Source organism: Acinonyx jubatus, chromosome B3, assembly GCF_027475565.1.
Source record: "Acinonyx jubatus isolate Ajub_Pintada_27869175 chromosome B3, VMU_Ajub_asm_v1.0, whole genome shotgun sequence".
NCBI lineage: Eukaryota > Metazoa > Chordata > Mammalia > Carnivora > Felidae > Acinonyx > Acinonyx jubatus.
In genome coordinates, this window is record NC_069386.1 from 52,518,054 (window position 1) to 52,543,811 (window position 25,758).

At 36.4% G+C, this 25,758-nt stretch overlaps 1 protein-coding gene across 4 annotated transcripts in view; it reads left to right on the forward strand.

The window, feature by feature from the left end:
- TRPM7 (transient receptor potential cation channel subfamily M member 7) overlaps positions 1-17,602 on the forward strand; it is a 121,248-nt gene extending 103,646 nt beyond the window's left edge. For 3 of the 4 annotated variants that reach the window (XM_015063469.3, XM_027067238.2, XM_053224027.1), the window contains 8 exons: positions 2,177-2,227; positions 2,310-2,375; positions 2,948-3,231; positions 3,376-3,458; positions 3,622-3,827; positions 7,334-7,385; positions 7,510-7,616; positions 16,115-17,602. In XM_015063469.3, the coding sequence (XP_014918955.2) occupies positions 2,177-2,227; positions 2,310-2,375; positions 2,948-3,231; positions 3,376-3,458; positions 3,622-3,827; positions 7,334-7,385; positions 7,510-7,616; positions 16,115-16,245 (980 nt within the window). In that variant the 3' untranslated portion in view covers positions 16,246-17,602. The remainder of the gene's footprint in view (positions 1-2,176; positions 2,228-2,309; positions 2,376-2,947; positions 3,232-3,375; positions 3,459-3,621; positions 3,828-7,333; positions 7,386-7,509; positions 7,617-16,114) is intronic. The other variant, XM_027067239.2, reaches the window with a different exon arrangement.
- Positions 17,603-25,758: the final 8,156 nt, after the last annotated feature.

Below are 25,758 nucleotides of genomic sequence, written 5' to 3' on the forward strand. Positions count from 1 at the left end.
GACTTCGTGTTTGAAAGAGCCAAGGTGGTAAAAAGTTCTTTGTTCAGCTAGTTTCTCTTCGATATAGTAGTTTCACATATACATGAACTCACCATGTGAATGATATATCTTTACTGTCACCCTACCCCCCTTCGTCCCTGTGACCTAGTCTGCTCTTTCCCTTGTATACCCTGTTTTAGTGAATGATACTCTTTCAGTCTACTAGGTAAAATCTGAGAAGGAGTTATTCTTGACCCCCTTGACCTTGCACTCACAGAGTCCTGTTGTATTTACTTCTTAAATATTACGACTCCATCTTCCACTATACATTATTCTGCTGCTTTCAGTTCACACTTCATCATTTTTTAAACCTTTTATTGAAGTATATATAACATGCATACAAAAAAGGTAGAGATAAGCCTCTCAGTGAATTCTCCCTAAGCAACTATGCCCCTGTAATCAGCCCCCAGGTCACAAAACAGAATATTGCCAGTATCCCAGCTCCTCATGTCCTTGTGTTTTAACCTCTGCCCCTGAATAACACATGTATAGTTTTGTCTCTGTTTGTTTATGGAATATATAAATGGAATCATAAAGTATGTACTTTGTGTCTGGCTTTTTCCTCCTAACACATAAGATTCATCAATATTTTTGTGTATAGTGGTAGTTTGCACATTCTCATTACTATATAGTATTTCCTTATATGAATCTATTGAATGTATCCATTCTGTTATTTGATAGGCATTTCAGTAGCTTCCATTGTATGATTATTATGAACCATGAGTGCCATTATGAGTAGTCTTGTTCATGTTGTTTGGTAAACATATGTATTTGTTTTTTATTGGGCATGTACTTAGGACTGGAATTTGTAGGTGGTAGGGTATGTATGTGTTCACATTTAGTTGTTACTGTCCCGTAGGTTTTTAGAGTTGTGCCACTTAATCTCCCTTCTAGTCTGTCTTCTATTCTTCCACCAAACTGATCCTCCTCTGCTTTACATTTTCCTCACTGTCATTGGGTAAAATCGTGTCCTTTCTTAGCATGGCATATTTGGCTCCTAACTATTTGGTATTCCCTGATTCTGTAGCTTTACCTCCTACAGGCGTGCCTGTACTCTTGCTCGTTAGTTTGCAGTCCTGGTTACATGTCCAAGTACTTACGGAGAATCACTTTACGCTGACACACACCTACAGAATTTTTTGAAGTGAGATCTGGGTAGGTGCACAGTGAAAAAGCCCCACAGGTGATTCTGATATATGTTTATTATACATTTATTTATATCTATTATACGTGATATATATTTATGTGTATAAAATTAGTTTTGAAAACTGCTGTTTCTGTTCATACTAAACAACTTGCAGTTTCTCAAGTGTAGCATGTGCTTTAACAGTTCCGTGTCTGAAAATGTTGCCCTGACCACACCACTGTCTTCCAGACTATTCTTTTTCCCCTTCTCTTTCTCTGAGACATCCTTCAACCTTTCTGCAAGCAGAAGACATTTAGTACCCCTCCTCTATAGTCCTATGATGTATATATACATCATATACATATATACATACATATATACATCATATATACATGTGTATATATAGTCCTATAATATATATATAATGTGTATATTTTATATTTCCTACATAGTATTAAAACTATTGACTGATTTTCTTCTTCTCAAGACAGTAAGGTCTTTTTCATTAATATTCTGTAAACTTAACACATGGCAAATTCAATTGATTCTCCAGTCTTCTCATTACAGTTAAAAAGTCAAATTCTCAAATACATTTAAATATGGAGGAAGGGCTTTTGGGTATGTTTCACATTCCAGAAGTTCATCTTCTTATGGTCAGCCCACTAAAATGGCTACTTGGTTACAAGCTCCAGCTCCTAAACTAAAAGATCTTTTCCTTTTTGAGTGGGGGTGGAGGGTGTGGGAAAAGCGCAGCTTATGACAGGAGAGTGTGAAATGTCACGTGCCTTTTCCCTTCCAGGTATCTGAGTGCACAGTTAGGACTAATCTGGCACAATGAAAAAGGATAATAGAGCAAGCACATGATGAGTGTATTTTACTATTTATTTTTTCTGTTCAGTGAAGAGAGCTTATATGAAGGGAACCTTAGGATGATTGTATGAGAATGAGCAAAAATTTTTATACCACATTAGTACTTTTAAAAGGGTTTCATTTGTTTATTTGCCATTTTAGGTCTCGCTTCTCCGTTTAAACCAGTTATGGATACAAATTACTATTACTCAGGTCAGTACTATTAAAAACAAAATCTAACAATATTTTGAGCTTTTAGAAAGGATTTCATTATTTTTCTCTCATTTTTGTGCAGCTGTGGAAAGAAATAATTTGATGAGATTATCCCAGAGCATTCCATTTACACCTGTGCCTCCAAGAGGTAAATCCAAATAGTAAAGAAATGAAGGAGAAAATAAACCTTTTATTAATAGTGTGATTTTTAGCTGTGATGTAGAAAATGGGTGGTAATAGAAGGAAGGGTCACGTTGAGAAGTGTCAATTTCATATAAATTTTAATTAGCAAGAGTCAGGTATAGTTTAAATAGAAGAAGGAGTGATCAGAAATATTAGATTTCTGTATTTCCATCATATCCAGAAGTAATAGTGTATTCTAATTAAGAAAGGATCTTAACCCATTGTTTAGTATAGAAAGCATAGATAAATTGACACCACAAATTTTGTGGAACAGTTGCTTTCTTAAAGTTTTTCTTGAAAATGATCATAATTTCAAAAATGTTTATTACTACTAATATACATAAATTTAGAAATATTAGTAGATTCTTGATTTCTGAGCATTTGTTGCCCTTAAACTTCCTTTATAAAATTATAACTTTGTCCAGTTCATTTTCTGTTTCTTACTTAATCTTAACAAGATACCTGCCAATTTTTATTCTACTTTGTCATTTTAAAGCGTCATAATTTGACCTCAAATTGTGTCCATTCATCTTGCAGGTGAGCCTGTCACAGTGTATCGCTTGGAAGAGAGTTCACCCAGTATACTGAATAACAGCATGTCTTCTTGGTCACAGCTTGGCCTCTGTGCCAAAATAGAGTTTTTAAGTAAAGAGGAGATGGGAGGAGGTTTACGGAGAGCTGTCAAAGTACAGTGTACCTGGTCAGAACATGATATCCTCAAATCAGGTCATCTTTATATTATCAAATCTTTTCTTCCTGAGGTGGTCAACACATGGTCAAGTATTTATAAGGAAGATACAGTTCTGCATCTCTGTCTCAGAGTAAGTGCTAGTGAATGCATAACAGTAGAACATTATTTGGAGTTCATGTTTTGTCTTCTAATGTATGTTAAACCAAAAAACCTCTTAGTTTCAGTGTTCAGCAAGGAGATTTTTTTGGTGTATTTTTTTGTTGTTGTTCTGTAGGAAATTCAGCAACAGAGAGCAGCACAAAAGCTCACGTTTGCCTTCAACCAAATGAAACCCAAATCCATACCATATTCTCCAAGGTAAATCTTGAAATTTTTCTGAGATCTTGCAGTTTTATCTGGATACCATTGTCTTTTGACCTTCGTTATTAATGCTGAATATTTAATTATTTACCCATTTAAAAGCTCAATTAGAATTTTATTAACAAAACTACTAGTAATATCTATAACTGTTTTTCATAAGGTTCCTTGAAGTTTTCCTGCTGTATTGCCATTCAGCAGGACAGTGGTTTGCTGTGGAAGAATGTATGACTGGAGAATTTAGAAAATACAACAATAATAATGGTGATGAGATTATACCAACTAATACACTGGAAGAAATCATGCTGGCCTTTAGCCACTGGACATATGAATATACAAGAGGGGAGCTATTGGTACTTGATTTACAAGGTAAATTTATTAAAGTATTGCTAAAGTAAAATTGTACAGTAGGTTCTCACCTGTTCATGTGTTTTGAATGATATACGGTCATCTTCTAACTTATAGATCGGTAAAAACCTCAGGTTAGTAAAAGCTATTAAAAAAGCAAGTCAAGGGGCGCCTGGGTGGCGCAGTCGGTTAAGCGTCCGACTTCAGCCAGGTCACGATCTCGCGGTCCGTGAGTTCGAGCCCCGCGTCGGGCTCTGGGCTGATGGCTCAGAGCCTGGAGCCTGTTTCCGATTCTGTGTCTCCCTCTCTCTCTGCCCCTCCCCCGTTCATGCTCTGTCTCTCTCTGTCCCAAAAAAAAAATAAATAAATGTTGAAAAAAATAAAAAATAAAAAAGCAAGTCAATAACAGCCATAGCATATAGCCATCAGGGCCCTGAATAGTGGGATCTTGCTCTCTTGATTATTACTTACATAATATATATATTTTTTTGATGAGCAGAAACACATGCAATCCACTGTTCTATTCTTAGATGTATATGTAGTTTTAGTCTTTTAAAACTATACTGTTTATTTAAAACAGTAGCATGTGTTCCTGTTCTTGGTGTTTATGTTATCTATTATTGTGAACTAAACTACCTAAATATTTAGGGATTAAAACTACCATTTTATTTGTTTCCAGTTCTTTGGTTCAGGAATTTGGATGGGACATGGTGGGGATGGCTTATCTCTGCTGTCTTCTCAGAAGGTTCAAATGGCTGGAGAATAAGCATGAACAACATGACTAGAGTCAAATGTCTGAGGTTTCTGTTCACTGACATCTGAATCCCTCAGTTCTCCACCAAGTGATCTCTCCATGTGGCTAGTTATCTGTGACCTTGGTCATAACATGGTAGTTTCAGGTAGTTAGATTTTTACATAGCAGCTAGCTTCCTCCAGAGAAAAAGCAGAAACTCTTAACATTAGTTTCAGAACTGGCCCAGATCTCCTCCTCCACATTTTACTGATCAAGGCAGATAATAAAGATAGCCCAGTTCAAGAAGTGGGGAATGGATTCCAGCACTTGGTGGGTGGAGTACCATCTATACAAGGAAGGAAAAACTGATCATAACCATTTTTGTAGACAGAATCTGTCATATGTGGAAAAGAAAAGAATGGAAATTGTGGCTTGGAGAGGGCACATTTGCTTAGAGTATTGTCTGTCTGCAGGGTCAGAGGAAAATAAAACTGAGCAGGTTGCCCGCTCTACCTGAGTTGTACTTTCTTATTATAACTTCCATGATTTTTTTCCCAAAAGAGCAGCCTTAATTTCAAATGTCACCATAGACCAGATTTCAAAATCTATACATAAGAACAGTTATTTAGAATGTTTATCACTTGATGACTTTTTTTGTTACATATAGTCACAGATAGAAAGGATTTTGCTGAAAAGCAAATGGCATGGAATCAAGCTGAAGAAAGAAAATCTGTAAAATAGCTACCCTTTTTTCAGTAGTTCATCATTTTACATAAATGATTTAATAGTATATAAAGTGAAAACTGATACGTATTATTAGGTCAATCCAATTAAGTAAAAAAGATCTTTAAGTATATTCTTAAATAGTGTCACTTAATTATCTTCAAACATGCATAGGAGGTAAAGCCAAACAGATTTTATCTGAATTCCTAATTTAAAAGATGGGAGTTAGGGTGCCTGGCTGGCTCAGTCAGTAGGGCATGCAACTCTTGATCTCACGGTCGTGAGTTCAAGCCCCGTGTTGAACATAGAGCTTATTTTAAAAAAATAAATAAATGAAAATAAGGGCACCTAGGTAGCTTATTTGGTTAAGCCTCCAACTTGGGCTCAGGTCATGATCTCGCAGTCTTTGAGTTTGAGCCCCACGTCGGGCTCTGTGCTGACAGCTCAGAGCCTGGAGCCTGCTTCTGATTCAGTCTCCCTGTCTCTCTGTCCCTCCTCTGCTAGCACCTGACTCTCTCTCTCTCTCTCTCTCCCTCTGTCTTTCTCAAAAATAAACTTTAAATAAATGAAAATAAAAGATGGGACTTATTTTCAGTAAACAAAGTAGTTTTAATGTTCTTTACATTACATTATTACATTAATGTGTTCCTGGAGCCATTTTTCATAGAGCTGTTTTACACAAGGGGCGCCTGGGTGGCTCAGTTGGTTGAGCATCTGATTCTTGATTTTGGCTCAAGTCATGATTTCATGGTTCATGAGTTTGAACCCCACGGGCTCTGCATGGATAGTGTAGAGCCTGCTTGGGATTCTTTCTCCTTCTCTCTCTACCCATCCTCTGCTCACTTGCATTCTCTCTTTCAAAAATAAACATTAAAAAAATATTTTACACAATTACCATAAACAAACAATATGGAAATATATTAAAAAGTTTTCCCATTTCATTATTTCTCTAACTTTGGTGAAGACAAATACTGTACACAAATAGAAGGGGTTTTTTTCCTTATTTTTAATATTTTGTGTTGTGATTTTCCTCCAACTGGGATGATGCCTCTTGTGTGTGTGTGTGTGTGTGTGTGTGTGTGTGTGTGAGTGTGTGTGTGAGATTTGTTTTTGTCTACCTAACAATATATCATGGACATCTTTTGGGTCATTACTGATAAATCTGAGTTACTGCTTTTCATAGATGCATGCATGATAACCTATAGTATGGAGGGGTGGCATGATTTACCCCCCCCTTTTTTCCTTTTTTTTTGCTACTGTAAACAGTGCTGCAACAAATATACTCATGTATTGCTACTTTCATTTCCATTAAGTAGATTTCTGACTTGGCTTAGTAAGAAGAGATGAGTGCAATTTTAACAGCCACTGGGTTATTTTTCCAAAAGGTTATGGGAACACATACTTAGCACTGTATATGAGTTCCCATTTCTCTGCGGACTCTCCAGTACTAAATATTCTTAATCTTTGCCAGTCTGATGAGTAGTAGGTCAATAGGTATTCTTTTATATGAATAAATAGATAAGAAAGACTGAAAATATTTAATTACACTTTTAGTACCTCTGGGGAGGAATGGAAGTAAAGGAAGATGTTCACAATCTTATTCTTTATGTAACCTGAATATTTTTAAAGAAGATAAATGTGGTAGTATATGATTTTTAAAAATGGGAAACACTTTAAAAATGGCCTATAAATTATGCCTTCGTGTTCCAAAATGTTCTTTGCTAATAAGGTGAAAAAGGGGGAGATCATGTAAACTGTTTACATAAACTGTTTGTTTTCCAGCTTTGTCCCTGTTGCATCAAAAGGAAGTGCCATCAGGAGTCCACCTGCCTATCTCCCAACTCTGACAATTAACTTTTATTCCTGGTGCGGGAGCTGTGTGTGTCCTAGGTGCAGTGTTAAGGTCACAAGTTATGAAATACTAAGAGAGAAAACCTATACTCTTGAAAAATTTAACATTGTGTAATAATTGATGCTATAAAATCTCTCATAACTATTTTTATTATGCAAATGTCAATGTTTGTATCAATTATACAATATAAATTATCTTTTTTTATATATACATATAAAGGTGTGGGTGAAAATTTGACTGATCCATCTGTGATAAAAGCAGAAGAAAAGAGGTAATAAGTTTTAATAATTTCATGAAGATATTTTTATAATTTCAAATTCTACATTTCTATTTGCATAAACTGTCTTTTTTTTTTTCTTTTTTCTTTTTTCTTTTTTTAACTACCAATTCCACAGATCCTGTGATATGGTTTTTGGCCCAGCAAATCTAGGTGAAGATGCAATAAAAAACTTTAGAGCAAAACATCACTGTAATTCTTGTTGTAGAAAGCTTAAACTTCCAGGTAACATTTTCTTAGTATAACGTATAAATTGTTAGCACATTTGGTTACTACAATTCTTCATAAAGCTGAGGGCATAAATACACATTATTTAATAAATGGATCTATGTTTTCTTTAATTGCTTTTAAAAATACAAAGTTTGTTAATTTAATACATTTATTATGTGTCTGCTCGCTGCCAAGAATTGTGCTAGATGTTAACAGTACAATTGTGAACCAGACAAACATGATCCCTGACCTCAATGGAATTTAGTCAAATCTTAGATACTGACAGGATTAACAGGACTGTCGTTAATGCCAAACAGAAGAAATAGAACAGGTAAGCAGGTAAGAGGTCAGGGAGTGCTACCTGAGGAACTGACAGATTGCCTAAAACTGAAGGTTAAATAGACTTTAAAGTTAGCCTGGCAGAGTGTTGGAGGAGTATTCCCATGAAGCAGGAACAAGAACTTCAGATATATTCTCTTCAGGAGAATGTATAATTTCATTTATACATTTGAAAAATTACCAGTTATTATTGAATCTAAGCTATAGCACAAACCAGTAGTTCTCATTCTTTGGTGTGTATCAGCCTCCCTGTGAAACTTTTTAAAAATTACAGCTTCCTGAGGGGTGCCTGGGTGGCTCAGTCGGTTGAGCGGTTAAGCGTCCAACTTCGGCTCAGGTCACGATCTCACAGTTTGTGAGTTCGAGCCCTGCGTTGGGCTCTGTGCTGACAGCTTGGAGCCTAGAGCCTGCTTCTGATTCTGTGTCTCCCTCTCTTTCTCTGCCCTTCCACTGCTCATGCTCATGCTCTGTCTCTCTCTCTCTCTCTCTCTCTCTCTCTCTCTCTCTGAAAAATAAATATTAAAAATTTTTTTAAAAAGTCTCTGCCTGAGACTTAACCCTTGAGCTGTATTTTTTAATGTCCCTGTCATTATGACTGATAGATAACTCAGTAGTTAAGAGGTTGGAGTTAGGAGCCAGGTTGCATGGGTCCAGAAAATACCTACATTATAGAGATAGGTTTTTTGTTTTGTTTTGTTTTTTAGAATTAAATGAATTAGTATTTGTGAAGTACCTAGACAGTGCCAGGCACATAGTAAGCATGTAAATGCTACTTTTTTTTTTTTTAATGTTTATTTATGAGGAAGACACAGAATCAGAAGCAGGCTCCAGGCTCTGAGCTGTCAGCACAGAGCCTGATGCAGAGCTCGAACTCACAAACAGCAAGACCTGAGCCGAAGTCGGACACCCAATGGACTGAGCCACCTAGATGCCCCAATGCCACAGTTTTTAATTGTTGATTGTTAATGTACAGAAAGACCATTAATTTTTGTGTTTGTTTTTTTTCTTTCTTTATTGACCTTGGGTTTTTTCTTTGGTTTGGGTTTTTTTTTAATTTTTGTTTATTTTTTTGTTTAGTTTGAGTATTGTTGTTATTGTTTGGAGGTTTTTGTTTTGTTTTTGTTTTTTGTTGACCTTGTATCCTACAACTAAACTAACGTAATTCTAGGAATTGTTTTTGTTTTGTTTTGTAAACTTACTGGAATTTTCTGTATAGATAGTAGAGACAGTTATATTCCTTTTCAACCTATATGCCTTTTATTTCTTTTTTCTTGACTTTTTGCACTGGCAAGGAATTCTCATACAGTGTTGAATAGTGAAAGGAATAGTGAAAGTAGAATCTGCTTTGTTCCTGATCTTAAAGGGAAAGCCTTCGATCTTCCACCATTAACATGATGCTAGCTTGTAAGAGTTTTTTAGATATACTTTATTAGGTTGAGAAAATTTTCTTCACTTCTTGTTTCTTGAAAATGTTTATCCTGAATGGGTATTAAATTTTGTCGGATATTTTGTCTGCATGTGTTTATATGGTCATTTGTGTTTTCTTCTTTAATAGGTTAATAGTACGTTGTATTGCCTCGATTTTTGAAATGTTGAACCAGTCATGCATTCAGGACAGACTACTTTGTCATGCTATATTACCTTTTTTTATGTATTGTTGGACTCACTTTATTCATATGTTGTTGAGGCTTTTTGCATCTGTGTTCATGAAGAATATTGGTCTATGTTTGTGGTTTTTTTTCCTTGTACTATCTTTCTCTTCTTTTGGTATCACCATAATATTGACCTTAAAAATAAGTTAGAAATGTTCACACCTCTTCTTTTTCAAGGAACAAATTATATAGAATCGATACTTTTCTCATTTTAAATGTTTGATAGAATTGTCAAGTAAAACTCTCTCAGTCTGAAGTGCTTTGTCAGATGGTTTTTAAGGAACAGTTTAATATGTTAATTGATGTAGGATTGTTGGGGTCATCCATTTTTTTATTATTTATTTATTTAATGTTTATTCATTTTTGAGAGACAGAGACCACGGGAGGGGCAGAGAGAGAGGGAGACAGAGAATTTGAAACAGGCTCCAGGCTCTGAGCTGTCAGCACAGAGCCCAATGTGGGGCTCAAACTCACGAATTGCGAGATCGTGACCCGAGCTGAAGTCGGACGCTCAACTGACTGAGCCACCCAGGCGCCCCAGAGGGGTCATCCATTTTTTAAATTGAGTTTTAGTAGTTTGTGTCTTTCAAGGAATTGGTTTGTTTTACTTAAGTTGTCAAATTTATGGGCATAGGGTTATTTATATACTAATTTGTTCAATGTCTGGGATCTCGTGAGTCCTTTCTTACGATAATTTGTTTTTTGTCTCTTCGCCATTCTGGCTAAGGTTTATTAGTTCTTTTGATACTTTGAGAGAACCAGCTTTTCTTTGCATTGTTTTACTCTACTTTCTGTTTTCAATTTCATTGATTTATTCTCTTTATTCTGTCTTTCTGCTTGCTTTGGGTCATTTGTTCTTTGTTAAAGTAAGAACTTGGATTATTTGGGAATGCAAGCTGGTGCAGCCACTCTGGAAAACAGTATGGAGGTTCCTCAAAAAACTAAAAATAGAACTACCCTAAGACCCAGCAATTGCACTACTAGGCATTTATCCAAGGGATACAGGTGTGCTGTTTCAAAGGGACACATGCACCCCCATGTTTATAGCAGCACTCTCCACAATAGCCAAAGTATGGAAAGACCCCAAATGTCCATCGATGGATGAATGGATAAAGAAAATGTGGTATATGTATATACATAAAATGGAGTATTACTCAGCAATCAAAAAGAATGAAATCTTGCCATTTGCAACTATGTGGATGGAACTGGAGGGTATTATGCTAAGTGAAATTAGAGAAAGACAAAAATCATATGACGTCACTCATATGAGGACTTTAAGAGACAAAACAGATCAACATAAGGGCAGGGAAACAAAAATAATATAAAAACAGGGAGGGGGACAAAACAGAAGAGACTCATAAATATGGAGAACAAACTGAGGGTTACTGGAGGGGTCGTAGGAGGGGGGGATGGGCTAAATGGGTAAGAGGCACTAAGGAATCTATTCCTGAAATCATTGTTGCACTATATGCTAACTAATTTGGATGTAAATTTTAAAAAACAAAAAATAAAATAAAAAGAAATAATAATAAGAAATGAACCTGGGGGGAGGGAATACTTGGATTATTGATTTGAGGCCTTTTCTAACAAGTTTACTTCTATAAATTTCTTTCTTTCTTTCTTTCTTTCTTTCTTTCTTTCTTTCTTTCTTTCTTTCTTTCTTTCTTTCTTTTCTCTTTCTTTCTCTCTCTTTCTCTCTCTTTCTCCTACCTACCTTCCTTCCTTCCTTCCTTCCTTCCTTCCTTCCTTCCTTCCTTCCTTCCTTCTTTTTTTAGCAGGACCATGCAAACAGGGAAGGGGCAGAGAGAGAGAGGGAGATATAGAATCCAAAGCTGGCTCCAGACTGACCTGTCAGCACACAGCCCAACATGGAACTCTTAACCCGTGAACCATGAGATCATGACCTGAGCCAAAGTCAGACGCTGAACCAACTGAGCCACCCAGGAGCCCCTTATATATATGTTAATTATATTTGAAGTGGGCTGCTTGCAGACAGCATATAGTTGGGTCATAGGTTTAATTTGTTTTTTTGTGTTGTTTTTTTTTTTTTACTTAACAATTTCCATTTTTAACTAATGTTTCAGACCCTTTACATTTTACATAATTATTGATGTGATTAGATACAGATCTTCTGATGTACTCTTTTCTGATTAATGCCTTCTTTTTCCGCCCCCCACTCTGTTTTAGTATTGTTTTATCTTTATGTTTATTTTTTTTAGTGGTTGCTCTTAGTTCTTCTTATCAAGAATGTGTATATTTTGCCTTCATTCTTGAAGGCTATTTTTTACTGGATCTAGAATTTTAGGTTGATACTTCTTTCAGGGCATAGAAAATGTTTGCTGTTTTCTGGCCTCTGTTATGTCTGATGAAAATTTCACAGTCATTTGAATTGTTCTTCCCCTATATGTGATGTATCATTATAATCTAGCTTGTTTCAAAATTTGGATTTTCAGCAGTTTGATTATGAGATGTCTAGTTGTAGGTTTTTCTGAGTTTATCTTGGTTCAGGTTTGCTTAGCTTCTTGAATTTGTAAATTTATGATTTTTATCAAATTGAGGAAGTTTTTAGCTGTTCTTCAAATATTTGTTCTGCATCAATCTCTTTTCATCTCTTTTTGAGACTCACATAATAAGAATATTAGACATTTTTGGGCACCTGGGTGCCTCAGTCGGTTGAGCAACTGACTTTGGCTCAGGTCATGATCTCACGGTTTGTAAGTTGGAGCCCCACGTCGGGCTCTGTGCTGGCAGCTCAGAGCCTGGAGCCTTCTTCTGATTCTGTGTCTCCCTCTCTCTCTGCCCCTCCCCCACTCGTGCTCTGTCTCTCTCTGTCTCAGAAATAAATAAACATTAAAAAAAAAAGAATATTAGACATGTTTATATTGTTTCTCAGGGACTTGAGTCTCTGGTTATTTCCTTAAAAATTATTTTTTGTCTGTTGTTTAGATTGAATAATTTCTATTGCTCTGTCAAGTTCACAGACTTTTCCCTTACTCTTCATTTCTTCATTCTGCTTTTAAGCCCGCACACTGGTTTGTTGTTTCAGTTATGTTTTTCAGTCCTATAAACTTCCTTTTGGTTCTTTTATACTGATTATTTCTCTGCTGAAAACTTGTTTTTTTCATTCATCTCAAGTTTGTTTGCACCACTTCATGGAATATGGTTGTAATAGCTGGTTTAAAGTCTTTTATCATTCCATCAGAATAATCTTAAGGTTGGCATCACTTGTCTTTTTCTTTGAGATGTTTCTAGTTCTTTGTATCTGGTAATTTTAGAATGTGTCCTAGATATTTTGACTAGGAGATTCTCATTCTTACTAAAAATCCTCTAGAGAATGTTGGTTTTTGTTTATTTGTGTTAGTAGACAGCTCATTTAAGCTCAATTTACAAGTCCTAGTCTACCTTTTATAGCTGTGATTCCAACGTCAGTTTAGTTTTCAAAGCTTTTGCAGTATTACTTAGGTCAGCCTCACTGTGTCAAACATGGTCAAGTCTGGAAACTGAGTGGAGGTCAGCACATAGTTTAGTCTTCAAAGCCCATCCTATGCTCTTTTCACATATTTGCCACTCAAAGGTGAACTTGGGATTTCATACACAAATTTAGGGTATCCCTCTCTCCATTTTCCTCTTTTCCATGATTCCATATTTTGTGATTTTCAAGGCCTTTTTTTTTTTTTTTTTTGGTTGGAGCGGGACAGGGGTGAGGGTACAGGGGACAGATAAGGTACTTTGCCTGGAAAGTCAGGATTGTGGCTTCCCTATGCTGTCACACATTTCCTTCAACTGAGTCCATTTCTGATGCTAAAAAGAGGGAAAAAAAATTTTTTGGCTCTTAAAGATACCTATTTTTAGTTCTTGTAGTCCCAGAAAAAGGTTTCCTCTTGGAATTGTAGGTGCTTGCCCAGGTGCCACCACCTCAAAAGTGCCTCTTCATGACTGGGACTTGTATGTAAGGGCCAGAGGAGCAAAAAGAGGGCATTCCCCTCAACATTCTCCATCCCACAGAGTCCCCCTTCCTGATCTTCTGGTCAGAAAGTCTTAGAGCTTTTTCTCTCCATGCTCACTATACATTTCTGAGATCAAGCCAGCTATCTGTAAGTCTAAGCTTGAAAAATAAGAGAGGGGGAAAAAAACCCAGGAAACTCACCACCAATCTAGGCTAGGCCATTCTTCAGGTTTTCATCCCCTTCCTCAATATGTCTGCTGTTAACTTTTCAGGATCCTGAGAATAGTGACTTTATGCTTATGTGAAGGGTTTTTACTTATAATCAGTGGGAGAGATAGAGTTGAATATCCTTAGTCCATTTTAGCCAGAACTAGAACATAACAGTGGTGAATTTATTAATAGGTAGCCCAGATATAATGTTTATTTGGTTTTGGATCTAATAATATTTTAAGTAGTATATCTATTTTTTAAATTAATTTTTAAATTACTAATATAGTCAGGATTTCGTAGCTTGGAAGAGACCTTAAAAACATTCCAACCCAAATCTGTCATTTTCCAGAACATTTTAGAAGTCAGATAATTTGTCCATGGTTATACCATAAGTTAACATTTTCAGAACTTGAATTATAATTGGGTTTCTTTCCATTGTTCTTGGTGTACAATACAACTACAAATTAATTTGCATTCCCTAAGGCCACACTGGCACAGTCTTTTAAATTTAAAATTTATCAAAATGTACTCATACAATAGCAAATATGTATTTGGATCGTTGAATATAGGCTATCACTCAAAATGAACAGTTCATATTCTCAGCTGAGAGTTCATATTCTGAGCTCTATTTTATATGGAGATAAAAGCATAAGGATATGTGCATGACTATGGTTAGCTAAGTTCAACTTGGTATTACTGCATTGTTTTCCAATTCTGCAACTATTGTCTATAATTCCCAAAATGATTTCATCCTATCCCATAGCTATAAATGTAATCTGCATACTGATAGTACCATGTTTAACTGAATGAAGACTTACTGTCTTTTCCTGAGCTCCTGTTTCTATATTCAGTTTCTTGCATCTCTACTGGGTTACCCTAAAGTATCTTTATAGGTAGTATATCCATTCCACAACTCTTGACTCTCATTTCCCACCCATCATTTCCAGCTCAGCTTTACCCTGAGTAAACCAGTGTTTACTCAGTTGCTTAGACCAAAACCTAAAAGTTAATTGGTTTTTTTTCCTCTCACCTTGCATTCCCAATCTTTTGAACTCTGTCTGCTCTGCTCTGAAATCTTCCTAGAATTTATCCATTTCTCTTAATCTTTGTTGCCACCACTTCTTTCATGTGTTCTTGCCAAATGCTCCTAACAAAACTTCACATGACAGTCAGAATAGACACTTAAATTTGATTATGTTCCTTCCTTAATACTGCTTAATACCTTCCAACAGATTTTCTTTTTAAAAATTTTTTTTAATGTTTATTTATTTTTGACAGAGAGAGAGAGAGACAGAGCATGAGCAGGGGAGGGGCAGAGAGAGTGGGAGACACAGCATCCGAAGCAGGCTCCAGGCTCTGAGCTGTCAGCACAGAGCCCAACGCAGGGCTCGAACTCACAGATGGCGAGATCATGACCTGAGCCAAAGTCGGATGCTCAAACGACTGAGCCACCCAGGCGCACCCAGATTTTCATTGTAATCTGTACTCCTTACCATAGCTTGCATCCCATAAATCAGGGGTCAACAAACTTTGCTGTAAAAGACAAGGTAGTAAATATTTTAGGCTTTGTGGACCATATGGCCTATGTCTCAGCTACCTGGCTGTACGATGGTAGTGCGGAAATAGCCACAGAACATCTGTAAACAAATGAGCATAGCTGCATTCCAGTAAAACCATTTACAAAAACAGGCAGCAAGTGAGATTTGGCTCACTGGCTATATTTTGATAACCCTTGGTCTTTAACTGTTGCTTGACCCCATTTGCTACTAGTCTTCCCCTCATTCACTACGTACAAGCCATGCTGTCTTCTTGCCATTCTTCAAAAATGCCAAGTTCATTTCCTTTTTACGGTTTGCAGTTAAACTTCCCTCTGCTCAGAGCTTTCATAGGTCATTTCTCAATATTGAGGTCTTTACTCAGATACTACCTCCTGTGCCTCTTCAGCCCAGCCTTGTCTAATGAAAGAATCAGCTTATACTATCTCTTGTCTGGCTCTCACCAGACTGTTTGCTTCAAAGCATTTGTTACTAATAATAATTCTGTTATTTTTCTATTTATTTTTCTTCATCTACAAGAATATAAGTTCCATGAGAGCAGGAACCATACCTGTCTGCCTTGCTTATTGCTATGTTTCCACTCTTACATGAGTTATTGACTCTTGGTCAGAGCAGAATACTTATATGTTGAATGAATGAATGATTTCGTTTTTATGTGTATATATTTTGTGACTTTTTAATTAAAAACTACCTCCTAGAAAATAGATGTGGCACATTTAGAGGAAAATTGATTTAGAAAATGTTCTTAACTTTTCATTTCTAAGAAATACTGACTTTTTTCTTCTTTTTTTGTTGGGGGTGTGAATATAGATCTGAAGAGGAATGACTATACACCTGATAAAATTATATTTCCTCAGGATGAACCTTCAGATTTGACTCTTCAGCCTGGAAATTCCACCAAAGAATCAGAATCAACTAATTCTATTCGTCTGATGTTATAATATTACTGAATCATTGTGCGTTTTTTTGCCTACACCTCACAAAAATGTTACCTTGTCATTTTTCCTTCAGGAGGAAATTGTTCGGTAATAGAGAAAAATGTGTGCAAATGAATATGCTGATTCTGGCACTGTTAAAAGGTCGGTATTCTTTTGACCTGATTAAACTAGTCAGTCAGGAGCTCCCTATAGGATACAGCTGGCAGCTGTTAAATTTTAAAGGTAAAGGAAAATTAGTATTTATAACTTTTTAAAGGGCTCTTTTAGCAGAAGATTTCATTTGACTTTGTTCTGATGAGGGTGACACCCTCTCTCATGTGGTGCAATACCATTAACCAAAGTTAAGTGTCAGTGTAGATTTTATTGGCAGCTGGTTTCCTGCCATTCAGCTAGTGAAATGAAGAAATCACCCAGCCTTTTGGTTAAATGGCAGACGTCTTCCTCAGTATGTTTTAGTGTGTTCAGTGATGATGTCACTAGTCCCCAACTAGATGCTTGTTGGCCACGGAAAAGGAGATGATTTATTATTCTAGATCCATAGGGATACAAGAAGCCTGAGCTGAAAACTATTTTCAAAGAGGGACTTTATGAATCAGGATTAGGCTCCGTATTTAAAGATGGAGCCAATTTTTTTTTGTTAAATAGACCCCAAATTGTGCAAAGGTATTAGTGTTATTTTTTTTTAACATTGTTTTTTCAAGTCATTGTTAAGTAGAAGAAAGCCATGGTAAACTGGTCTAACCTAAATATATCAGAGGAGAAACTTGTTGTTCAAGAGCAGTTACCTTGTAAAAAAACTTCAAGTGCTTTTTTCCTATCTGTAACTGTAGTGACAACCTGGAAGCTACACACTTCTCCAAAGATCTTATTGACAGTACACCAAATCAGAATGTAAACGTAAATTCTTGCTTCTATTTAAAATTGTGTAGGAACACCTGAACATGAGTATTGTTTGTGGTACTTATTTAAGAAATTGAGTTGGATTATCATTATGTGATGTCGGGAGATTGCAATGTAACTTTATGCCAATAAAATGTACTTTAACTGCCCCAGATACTGTTGAATACTCAACAACAAGAAAAGCTTTCATCTGACTAAAGTTTTACGCTTTTTTTCTCTTTGTTTCCTAGGTACTAATTTTAATTTTTATTTAGGAAGGAGCAGTGTAAATCTTACTTGTATTCAGTAGTGTATCTCATAGATACAGACAAGGCAAGAAGAGATGAGCTGTTTAAATAGTGTTTAATATTAATGGGGGGGAGGGGAAGAAAGAAAAAGTGTATTAAAGATATTATACTATATACATTTTGTATATCATTAAATCTTTAAAAGAAATTAAATAAATTTATTCTTGTTTACAGATGTTTACTGAGTTCAATCATTCTGAAAAATTATCCATGTTTTCAGAGTGTTTTTTTAATTACAGAGTATCAGCTTTTTTAAATGAACCATTTTGTACGCCTTTCATCTTCTGTCCTGTGTATTGTTTAATGTGGTCTTGGTTTCCTCCTCTCTCTCTCTCTCTCTCTCTCTCTCTCTTTTTCAATCTGTTTCTTGTTATGTCAGAAAATGGAGATATGGGTTATCTTTTGAAATTTAATTTTATGTTGATTATTTTCATAAGATATTAATAGTAACCAGTGTTTATGTAGCACTTAATATGTGCCAGGCATTACTCTAACTGCTTTATATATAAAGTACTTACACCCATTTAATCCTTAAAACAATCTTATGAAATATAGGTTATTATCTTGTTTTACCAATTAGAAAATAAAAGCATTAGATAAAGTAACTTTCCTAAGATTCTTACAATTAGAATGTAGCAGCACTAGGATTCAAACCCGGGAAACTGGCTTTTGAGTATGCTCTTGAGCCCTGTGTTATGTTGACTTTTAAGCATAGTGATGATTGATTTCTGTACCAGTTCCTGGTTGCTTTTCCGAACTAAATCTATCCGATAACTTTTTTTTGTTGTTAATTCTGGAAAGTAACAGTTTACCCGAAGACCACATTTCTCATTCCAAAGAAGTATGATCTTTCCTTAGATTACTGAATTTTGTCATTATTACTCTGGTCTGAAAGTGTCATTTGCATAATCTCTTCAGCATTTTCTTCTCAGTGTCATTCTGCTGAGAACAGAGCTCATCTCTTTGCCAAATTACTTTTTTTTTTTTTTTTTTTGAGAGAGAGCGCACATGAGCAGGGGAGGGGCAGACAGAGAGGGAGCGGAGTCCATCACGAGGCCGGATCTCAGGACTGTGATCATGACCTGAGCTGAAATCAAGAGTCAGGAGTCGGATGCTTAACCAACTGAGCCACCCAGGTGTCCCCCAAATTACTTCTTAAAACGTCTTACATAGATGTTCTCTGATAATTTGCCTTCATCTATCTGGGGATCTATGAGCCTTCATTATTTTTAAAGTAATGCATGTTCATTGTAAGGTAAATATTTTAAAATGTAAAGACAAATATAAAAATTACCCTTGTTTCCCAGCCTTAAATTGGGCTGTTGTTTCATAGATATATACCCCATTAGATTGTACATTTCACAGAGGAAAGGACCTTTAGGATTTTTCACTACTATATCACCCAGCACCTTGCATAGTTCATAATTTGTGATATGTATGCTGAAAAAAAAAACATGAATTTTTAAATGTTTTTCTACAATACCAAACTTTCTCTTGAGGAAGATAGATCACAGTGATATATATAGTCTTATGTGTTTAAGCAGACAATCAAAGCAAGTGTACCCAGTAGTCATTTATCGCTCAGAGATCAAGTAATTATTTGCAGAAAAGGATGAATCCATGTGTGGGCATTTTTGTGATCCTTCTGCTCTCATTGTTTCCCAGCTAGATTTCACAAAGGTACCTGTTTTGGGGAAACCTGGATCCTCAGATCAGTCACAACTGGCGCTTAATTAATTGTTCAGTAATTATGTACTGGAGTGAAACCTCCCAAGCAATGTGTGGCTCTCAAAACTTGGTCTGTGTTACCAACTGCAAGCTGTCTTATTTATTTTTGTGTTTCCCTTAGTGCCTTGTTGGAGTTTGTAGTATAGAATATAGGTGCTCAATAAGTATGTGTACCACAGAATATTTCTAGTATTAGACAATCTGTGAGCCTTTTAGGGAAAATCCCAAGCTATGGTTTTGAACCTCTGGAATATATTTTCCTTCTGCACTCTGGAAATTCCTCAAAGCAGAATTTCTAACTGGAGTCCGTGATTCTGCCTTAGTGGTAACGAACAGAGCAGGGAGGGAGAGGACATGGTTATTCAGAAAAGCTACACACTCCACAATAACTGCTTGCTTTCGTGTGCTGCCCTACTCTACATTTAGCTCCCTGGTGTTCCCCCCCCCCCTTGGGATTTCTTTTTTTGAAAAACTTTTTTAATGTTTATTTTAGAGAGAGAGAGACAGAGTGAGTGGGGGAGGGCAGAGAGAGGCAGACAGTCCAAAGCAGGCTGCAGGCTCAGCTGGCAGCACAGAGCCGGACGTGGGGCTCGAACTCACAAGCTATGAGATCATAGAACCGTAGTCAGATGCTCAACCAACTGAGCCACCAGGTGCCCCTTTCCCTTGGAATTTCTGTGCAATCTGCATCCATGGAACTTTTCTTTCATTTTAATTATAAATGTCTTGGTATATGTTTCTAAAGTGTGAGAACTGATATCTTCACGCCTCAAAAATTAAGTTTCTCAATTTCAGAAAATGTTCTCCAAAAAAATTTTTTTACGGTTTGGTTGAGTCAGGACCCAGGTAAGATTTATTTATACATTGCAGTTGTTTGATTTATCTTTACAACTGCAGTGTATAAATAATTTAATCTTGATTTGTCTTTAAAGTCTCTTGATATATATAGGCTTCAACCACTCCCCACCACCACCGACCAATTCATTTCTTTTTCAATTTATTTATTTTGAGAGGGAGAGAAGGAGTTTGTGTGTACTAGCAGGGCAGGGGCAGAGAGGGGGGAGGAAAAAGAATCCCAAAGCAGGCCCTACACTGTCAGCACAGACACCCCCCCCCCCCCCCCCCCCGTGGGGCTGAAACTCAGGAACTGCGAGATCATGTTTCAGGTGAGCTGAAACTAAGAGTTGGTTGCCCAACCAACTGAGCCACCCAGGCACCCCCAATTCATTTTTTGAAGAATCTGATCAATTGTTCTAAAAAGTATTCCAGGAGTACCTGGGTGGCTCTAGTCCATTAAGCATCCGACTTCAGCTCAGGTCATGATTTCACGGTTTGTGAGTTTGAGCCCCACCTTGGGCTCTGCGCTTGCAGCTGGGAGCCTGGAGCTGCCTCAGATTCTATGCCTCCCTTTCTCTCTGCTCCTCCCCCACTTGCACTGTCCCTCTCAAAAATAAATCTTAAAAAAAATGTTAAGTTTCCCACATTCAAGATTTTGCTAATTCTTTCCCTTAGGTGCCATTTTACGTGTTTCTCTCTTGAATATGCCTTAAATGGTTAGTTAAAGGCTTGGTCAGAGTCTAGATGTTTGATGAGAATGAGTCCTTGGTGGTGGTGTCTAGTTCCATGAGGACACACAGTTCTGGTTGTCTTTTTGATGGTCATTACCTGGATCTATTGATGAGGTCAGTGGTTCTGGAAATGGACCACAGGCACTGAATGTACATAGGGCACTTTCAGGGGCCCCACAAGGTCAAATAATACTATATATTCTATAATCATAAGATAATACTTGCCTTTTTCTCTGTGTTGAAAGTTTTACTGATGAGGCAAAATGATTGATGGGTCTTAGCACAAGTTGAAGCTGTAGCACCAAACTGTACATGGTGGTCCTGTCCTTCAGTCTAATACCACAGTTAAAAAAAAATTTTTTTCATTTAAAATGTCTTTGCTGAAGTCGTAAGTTAATTTTTACTTAATCTTGACCCTTCAATACATGTCCTTAATATCGGTAGGCAAAATGAGAAACACATAAAACTTTTGCTACAGAATGAAGTGCAATGGTGGTTTGAAGAAAAAACACTTAAGTGAAAATGAACTAGGCACTTTTTCACTGCGCATCATTTCTACTTTGAAAGAGTGACTGGCAGGCAAACCAGGGGTATTTAGACTTGAGGATTTGGCCAAAGAATAATAGTACTTGTTAATGCGAAAATTTGAGTTTTCAAGAGAAAATTGGAATTTGGGTAAAACTTGCCTATTAACACCAGTAACATGACAGCTTCCCAATACTTTCCTAATGAAATCAGTGTTGACTTAACAATGGTTACTTTTGATAGTGTGTAATGAAATATGTCCACATTTGGAAATCTTCACAACAAATATTTTCCAGATGATCTAAAGATCCAACAGAGTATGAAAAGTTTATAAGATTTCAGATTCTATACTGCAGTTGACCTTTAGGAAACTACCACTTGTCCAATTTTAGTGTCGTCTTAAATAAGAATCCACAATTACCTAAAAAGGCTATTAAAATACTCTTCCCCATAGAGAGCTACAGTAATCAAGACCATGTGTTACAACATATAAATCAATAATATATGGTAAATTGATTCTTGACAAGGGTGTCAAAACAACTCAAAGGGGAAAGAATTTTCAATAAACTGTGCAGGAACAACTAGATATCTACATGCAAAAGAATGAAGTTGAGCCTCTGCCTCACACCATATACAAAAGTTATTTCAAAATGGATCACAAACTTGAATGTAAGTGCCAAATCATAAAACTTAGAAGAAAATATAGGGGTAAATCTTTGTGACCTTGGAGTAAGCCATTGTTTCTTAGATACGACACCAATAGCAAAAGCAACCAAAGAAAAAAAGTAAAATTGAACTTCATCAAAATTAAAAATTTTGTGCTTTAAAGTACACTATCAACAAGGAAAAGACAACTCGGTGGGAGAAAATTTTTGCAAGTAATCTATCTGATAAAGGACTTGTATAAAGAACTTACAATTCAATAATAAAAAGACATCCCAGTTTAAAACTGGGCAAAGGAGGGGCGCCTGGGTGGCTCAGTCGGTTGAGCGTCCGACTTCAGCTCAGATCATGATCTCACAGTCTGGGTTCGAGCCCGCGTCGGGCTCTGTGCTGACGGCTTGGAGCCTGGAGCCTGCTTCGGATTCTGTGTCTCAGTCTCTTTCTGCCCCTCCCCCACTTGTGCTCTGTCTCTCTGTGTCAAAAATAAATAAAAATTTAAAAATTAAAAAAATAAAACTGGGCAAAGGATTGAGTAGACATTTCTCCAAAGACGTAGGAGTGGTCAATAAACACATGAAAAAAGTCTTTATTAGCCGTCAGGGAAATTCACATCAAAACTACAATGGAATGAATGCCACTTCACTCCCACTAGGATAGCTAGAATCAAAAAGATGAAAGCAGGTGTTGAGAAGGAGCAGGTGGAGAAATTGGAATGCTCATATATTGCTGGTGGGATTTAAGTAGTATTGACACTTTGCAAAGAACAGTGGAAGCTTCTCAAAAGGTTAATTAGAGTTACCATATGACAGCAGTTTTACTCCTGGGTATATGTCCAAGAAAATGAAAATATGTCTACACAAAACCTTATACATGAATGTTCATATCAGCATTATTGATAATAGCTAAAAAATGAAAATAACCCAAGTGTACAACATGTGAGCAGATAAGTAAAATAGTGATAAATCCATATGATAGAATATTATCTGGCAATAAAAATGAGGTACTGGTAAGTCCTACATCTATGGGTCTCCCAATTCTGTAGCTGCTGTGTATGCAATGCAAAATGGAACTGGATAGACTTGGACTTTCGTTCTTGCTCTGTCCCTTATTCCATGAATGACCAGCTACTTGAGCAAACCTCTTTGATAATACTGATCTCAGATTGTTGTGAAGGTGCAGTACTCAGCACATAAATGTACTCAAGTAATAGGTTTCTTCATGTTGCCTCTAACCTTGGGAATTCCAATGAAGAAAGGAGGACATGGCAGAGAATACAGAAAATTCTGAGAGTGATTTTTTCTTTACAAGGAACTTATCTTGTAGCTTCTTCTGTTAAAGTATGAGCACATGTTTATGAGATATGTAGATGTGTATAATTTGCACCAAAGTGCTTAAGTATGCTCCATTTTCATCTCTTGAAGGCACTTTTAGGATTCAGTTTAAGAATGAAATTAGAACAAAGGATGTAAAAAGTAGCCGTGAGCACAAATGTAAAGCTAAAACATCAAGATAATTCAAATAAAGTAACTTTACAAGTGCTCAATCGTAACAGTGTAAGAAAGTTAAAACAATGCAAGATATGTGGGAAGAGTTGAAAGCAGAATAAATCCAAATGATCAACATATTGTAAGCTGTATTAAGGTAAAGAATTGTATTTTATTCACTACTAAACGTCTAGCCCAGTGACCGACACGGAGCTGATGCACAATAGATATTTTCTGGACTAATGAATGAGCTACAACAACTATTTAATAGGAGTTCCAGAATGCAAGACCTAGAAAGGAAAAAAATAGAAGTACCTACTTCAGGCCACAGTTTGGTAACTCTGCAAATAAGTAGCTAATAATAATAATAATAATAATATAATAATGTTTATGAAGGAAAAAAAATCAGATTGACAAAAGAATTTTCTTCTGTCATATAGTATCCAAGAGGCAGTAAAGCAATATTATTAGGAGAAAGGGAGGACATTGAGCCCAGCCATGTGATGGCATTCTCAGAAAGTTCACCACTTTCTTGGAAAATGTTAATCAAGGATTTACTCAATCAAAAAGAAAAAATCTAAATGGGAAGACATGAGATAAAAGATATAGAGAAAAGCAAATGTTCATAAAATGTACAAATTCAAATGCTTGCTGGAAAATATTTATACACGATATAAAATTTTAAAGTAAACTAGAATAAAACATTTTTAAATATTAAAAGAAGATTCAGGGGAAGATGGTAGTTAAGCACACTAAAGATCTCATCCAGTTGGGTAAAGTTACAGATATTAATTGATCAAAAAGTAATTTTAAGCATGAGTAACCTTGCTATCCTGACTCAGTATGTGATCTCAAGGAACCAAACAAAATTTCACACAGAGTTATGACAAGCCATCCAGATCTTAAAAACCAAATAGGTTAAGGGGCACCAGGATAGCTCAGTTGGTTAGGTGTCTGACTCTTGATTTCGGCTCAAGTTGTGATCTCAGTTTGTGAGTTCCAGCCTCATGTTGGGCTCTGAGCTGACAACGCGGAGCCTGCTTGGGATTCTCTTTCTCTCCCTCTCTCTCCCCCTCCCCCAGAATAAATAAACATTTAAAAAAAGTATGTTGGAATAATAATGGTATCCCTTGCTATTCCAACTTTAGACCCAGATAGATTAAGATAACAAGGGCTCCTTGAGTATTTGTTGAAATATTTAAAGGAAACAATCCAAGAATATAAAAACAATGTGCAATCTCTCGACAATTAGAAAAAAAAAGAGTCTGAGGGGAAGGGAAGTTTTAAAAACATAATCCATCAAAGAAGGAAGCAGGCAATAACAGAGCCAGGTCCCTTTTTTTCCTTCTTTTATCCATTCACAATTTAGTTTAGAAGCCATTAGTTGAGATCAATTTAGGTAGGCCTTGTGTGAGGTGTCAGAAAAGCAGGGTGAGGATGAGGTATGTGTGGTGTATGTGGTTGGGAGGGTAGCAGCAACAGATGAGTTACATGTAGAGGAGTTGATCACATAAGGAAACACTGAAGATGATAGGGTTGTGACACTGCAATAGCATGAGTACATCTAGCTTCTGCATCTCTATTCTAAATACTATTCTCTAAAAGGAACCAGGGCTCTTCGAGAAATGACTAACTCTAGGACTGGGGCAGGTTATGTCTGGAAGATCTCACGTGCCAAAAATAAGGAAGTGTTCAAAGAATGATGGGGACCCGTCAAACAGGTACAGAAAACATCTTGAAGAGCCCTCTGCTGGCTAATCTTGAGGCACTTTGTATATCAAAAATAAATAATGGTAACATTATAATCCATCGAATAAAGTAGGAATTCATGAGTCCACACTGGTTAAAAGAATAAACAGGGAAAAGAAAAATCTTCTCTTTAGAGCAGGGTAGAAATTGATGAATGCAGTTGGAATAATGGCATTAGAAAACGACCATTTGGCAACCACCATAGTTATAATTAATCTAGCCAAGCAACATCAATTAATGTTAAAACTAGTTTGTGAAAGTTTGATAAGGAATGGATCATTTACATTGTCTCAAAGTTCTCTCTACAAAATACTGATTACAAAAGGGAAAAGTAACTACAGTAGAGAAACTTGGCAGACCTCACTTTTTGTGAGTGATTACAGCTAATATCACAAGTATTGAGACAAATCAAAAATGCGTAGCACCTAGTACAATGCAGTAAAAAGAGCACAGCATTACTTCTGTGATATTAGAAATGCATAGTATGAATCTTAGGAAATATCTCAAACTGAGGGATATTCTTCAAAATAACTAGCCAGAAATTTTGAAAAGTATCAAGTTCTTGAAAGTCAAGGAGATGCATAAGAACTATTATAGGATGAAGGACCTAAA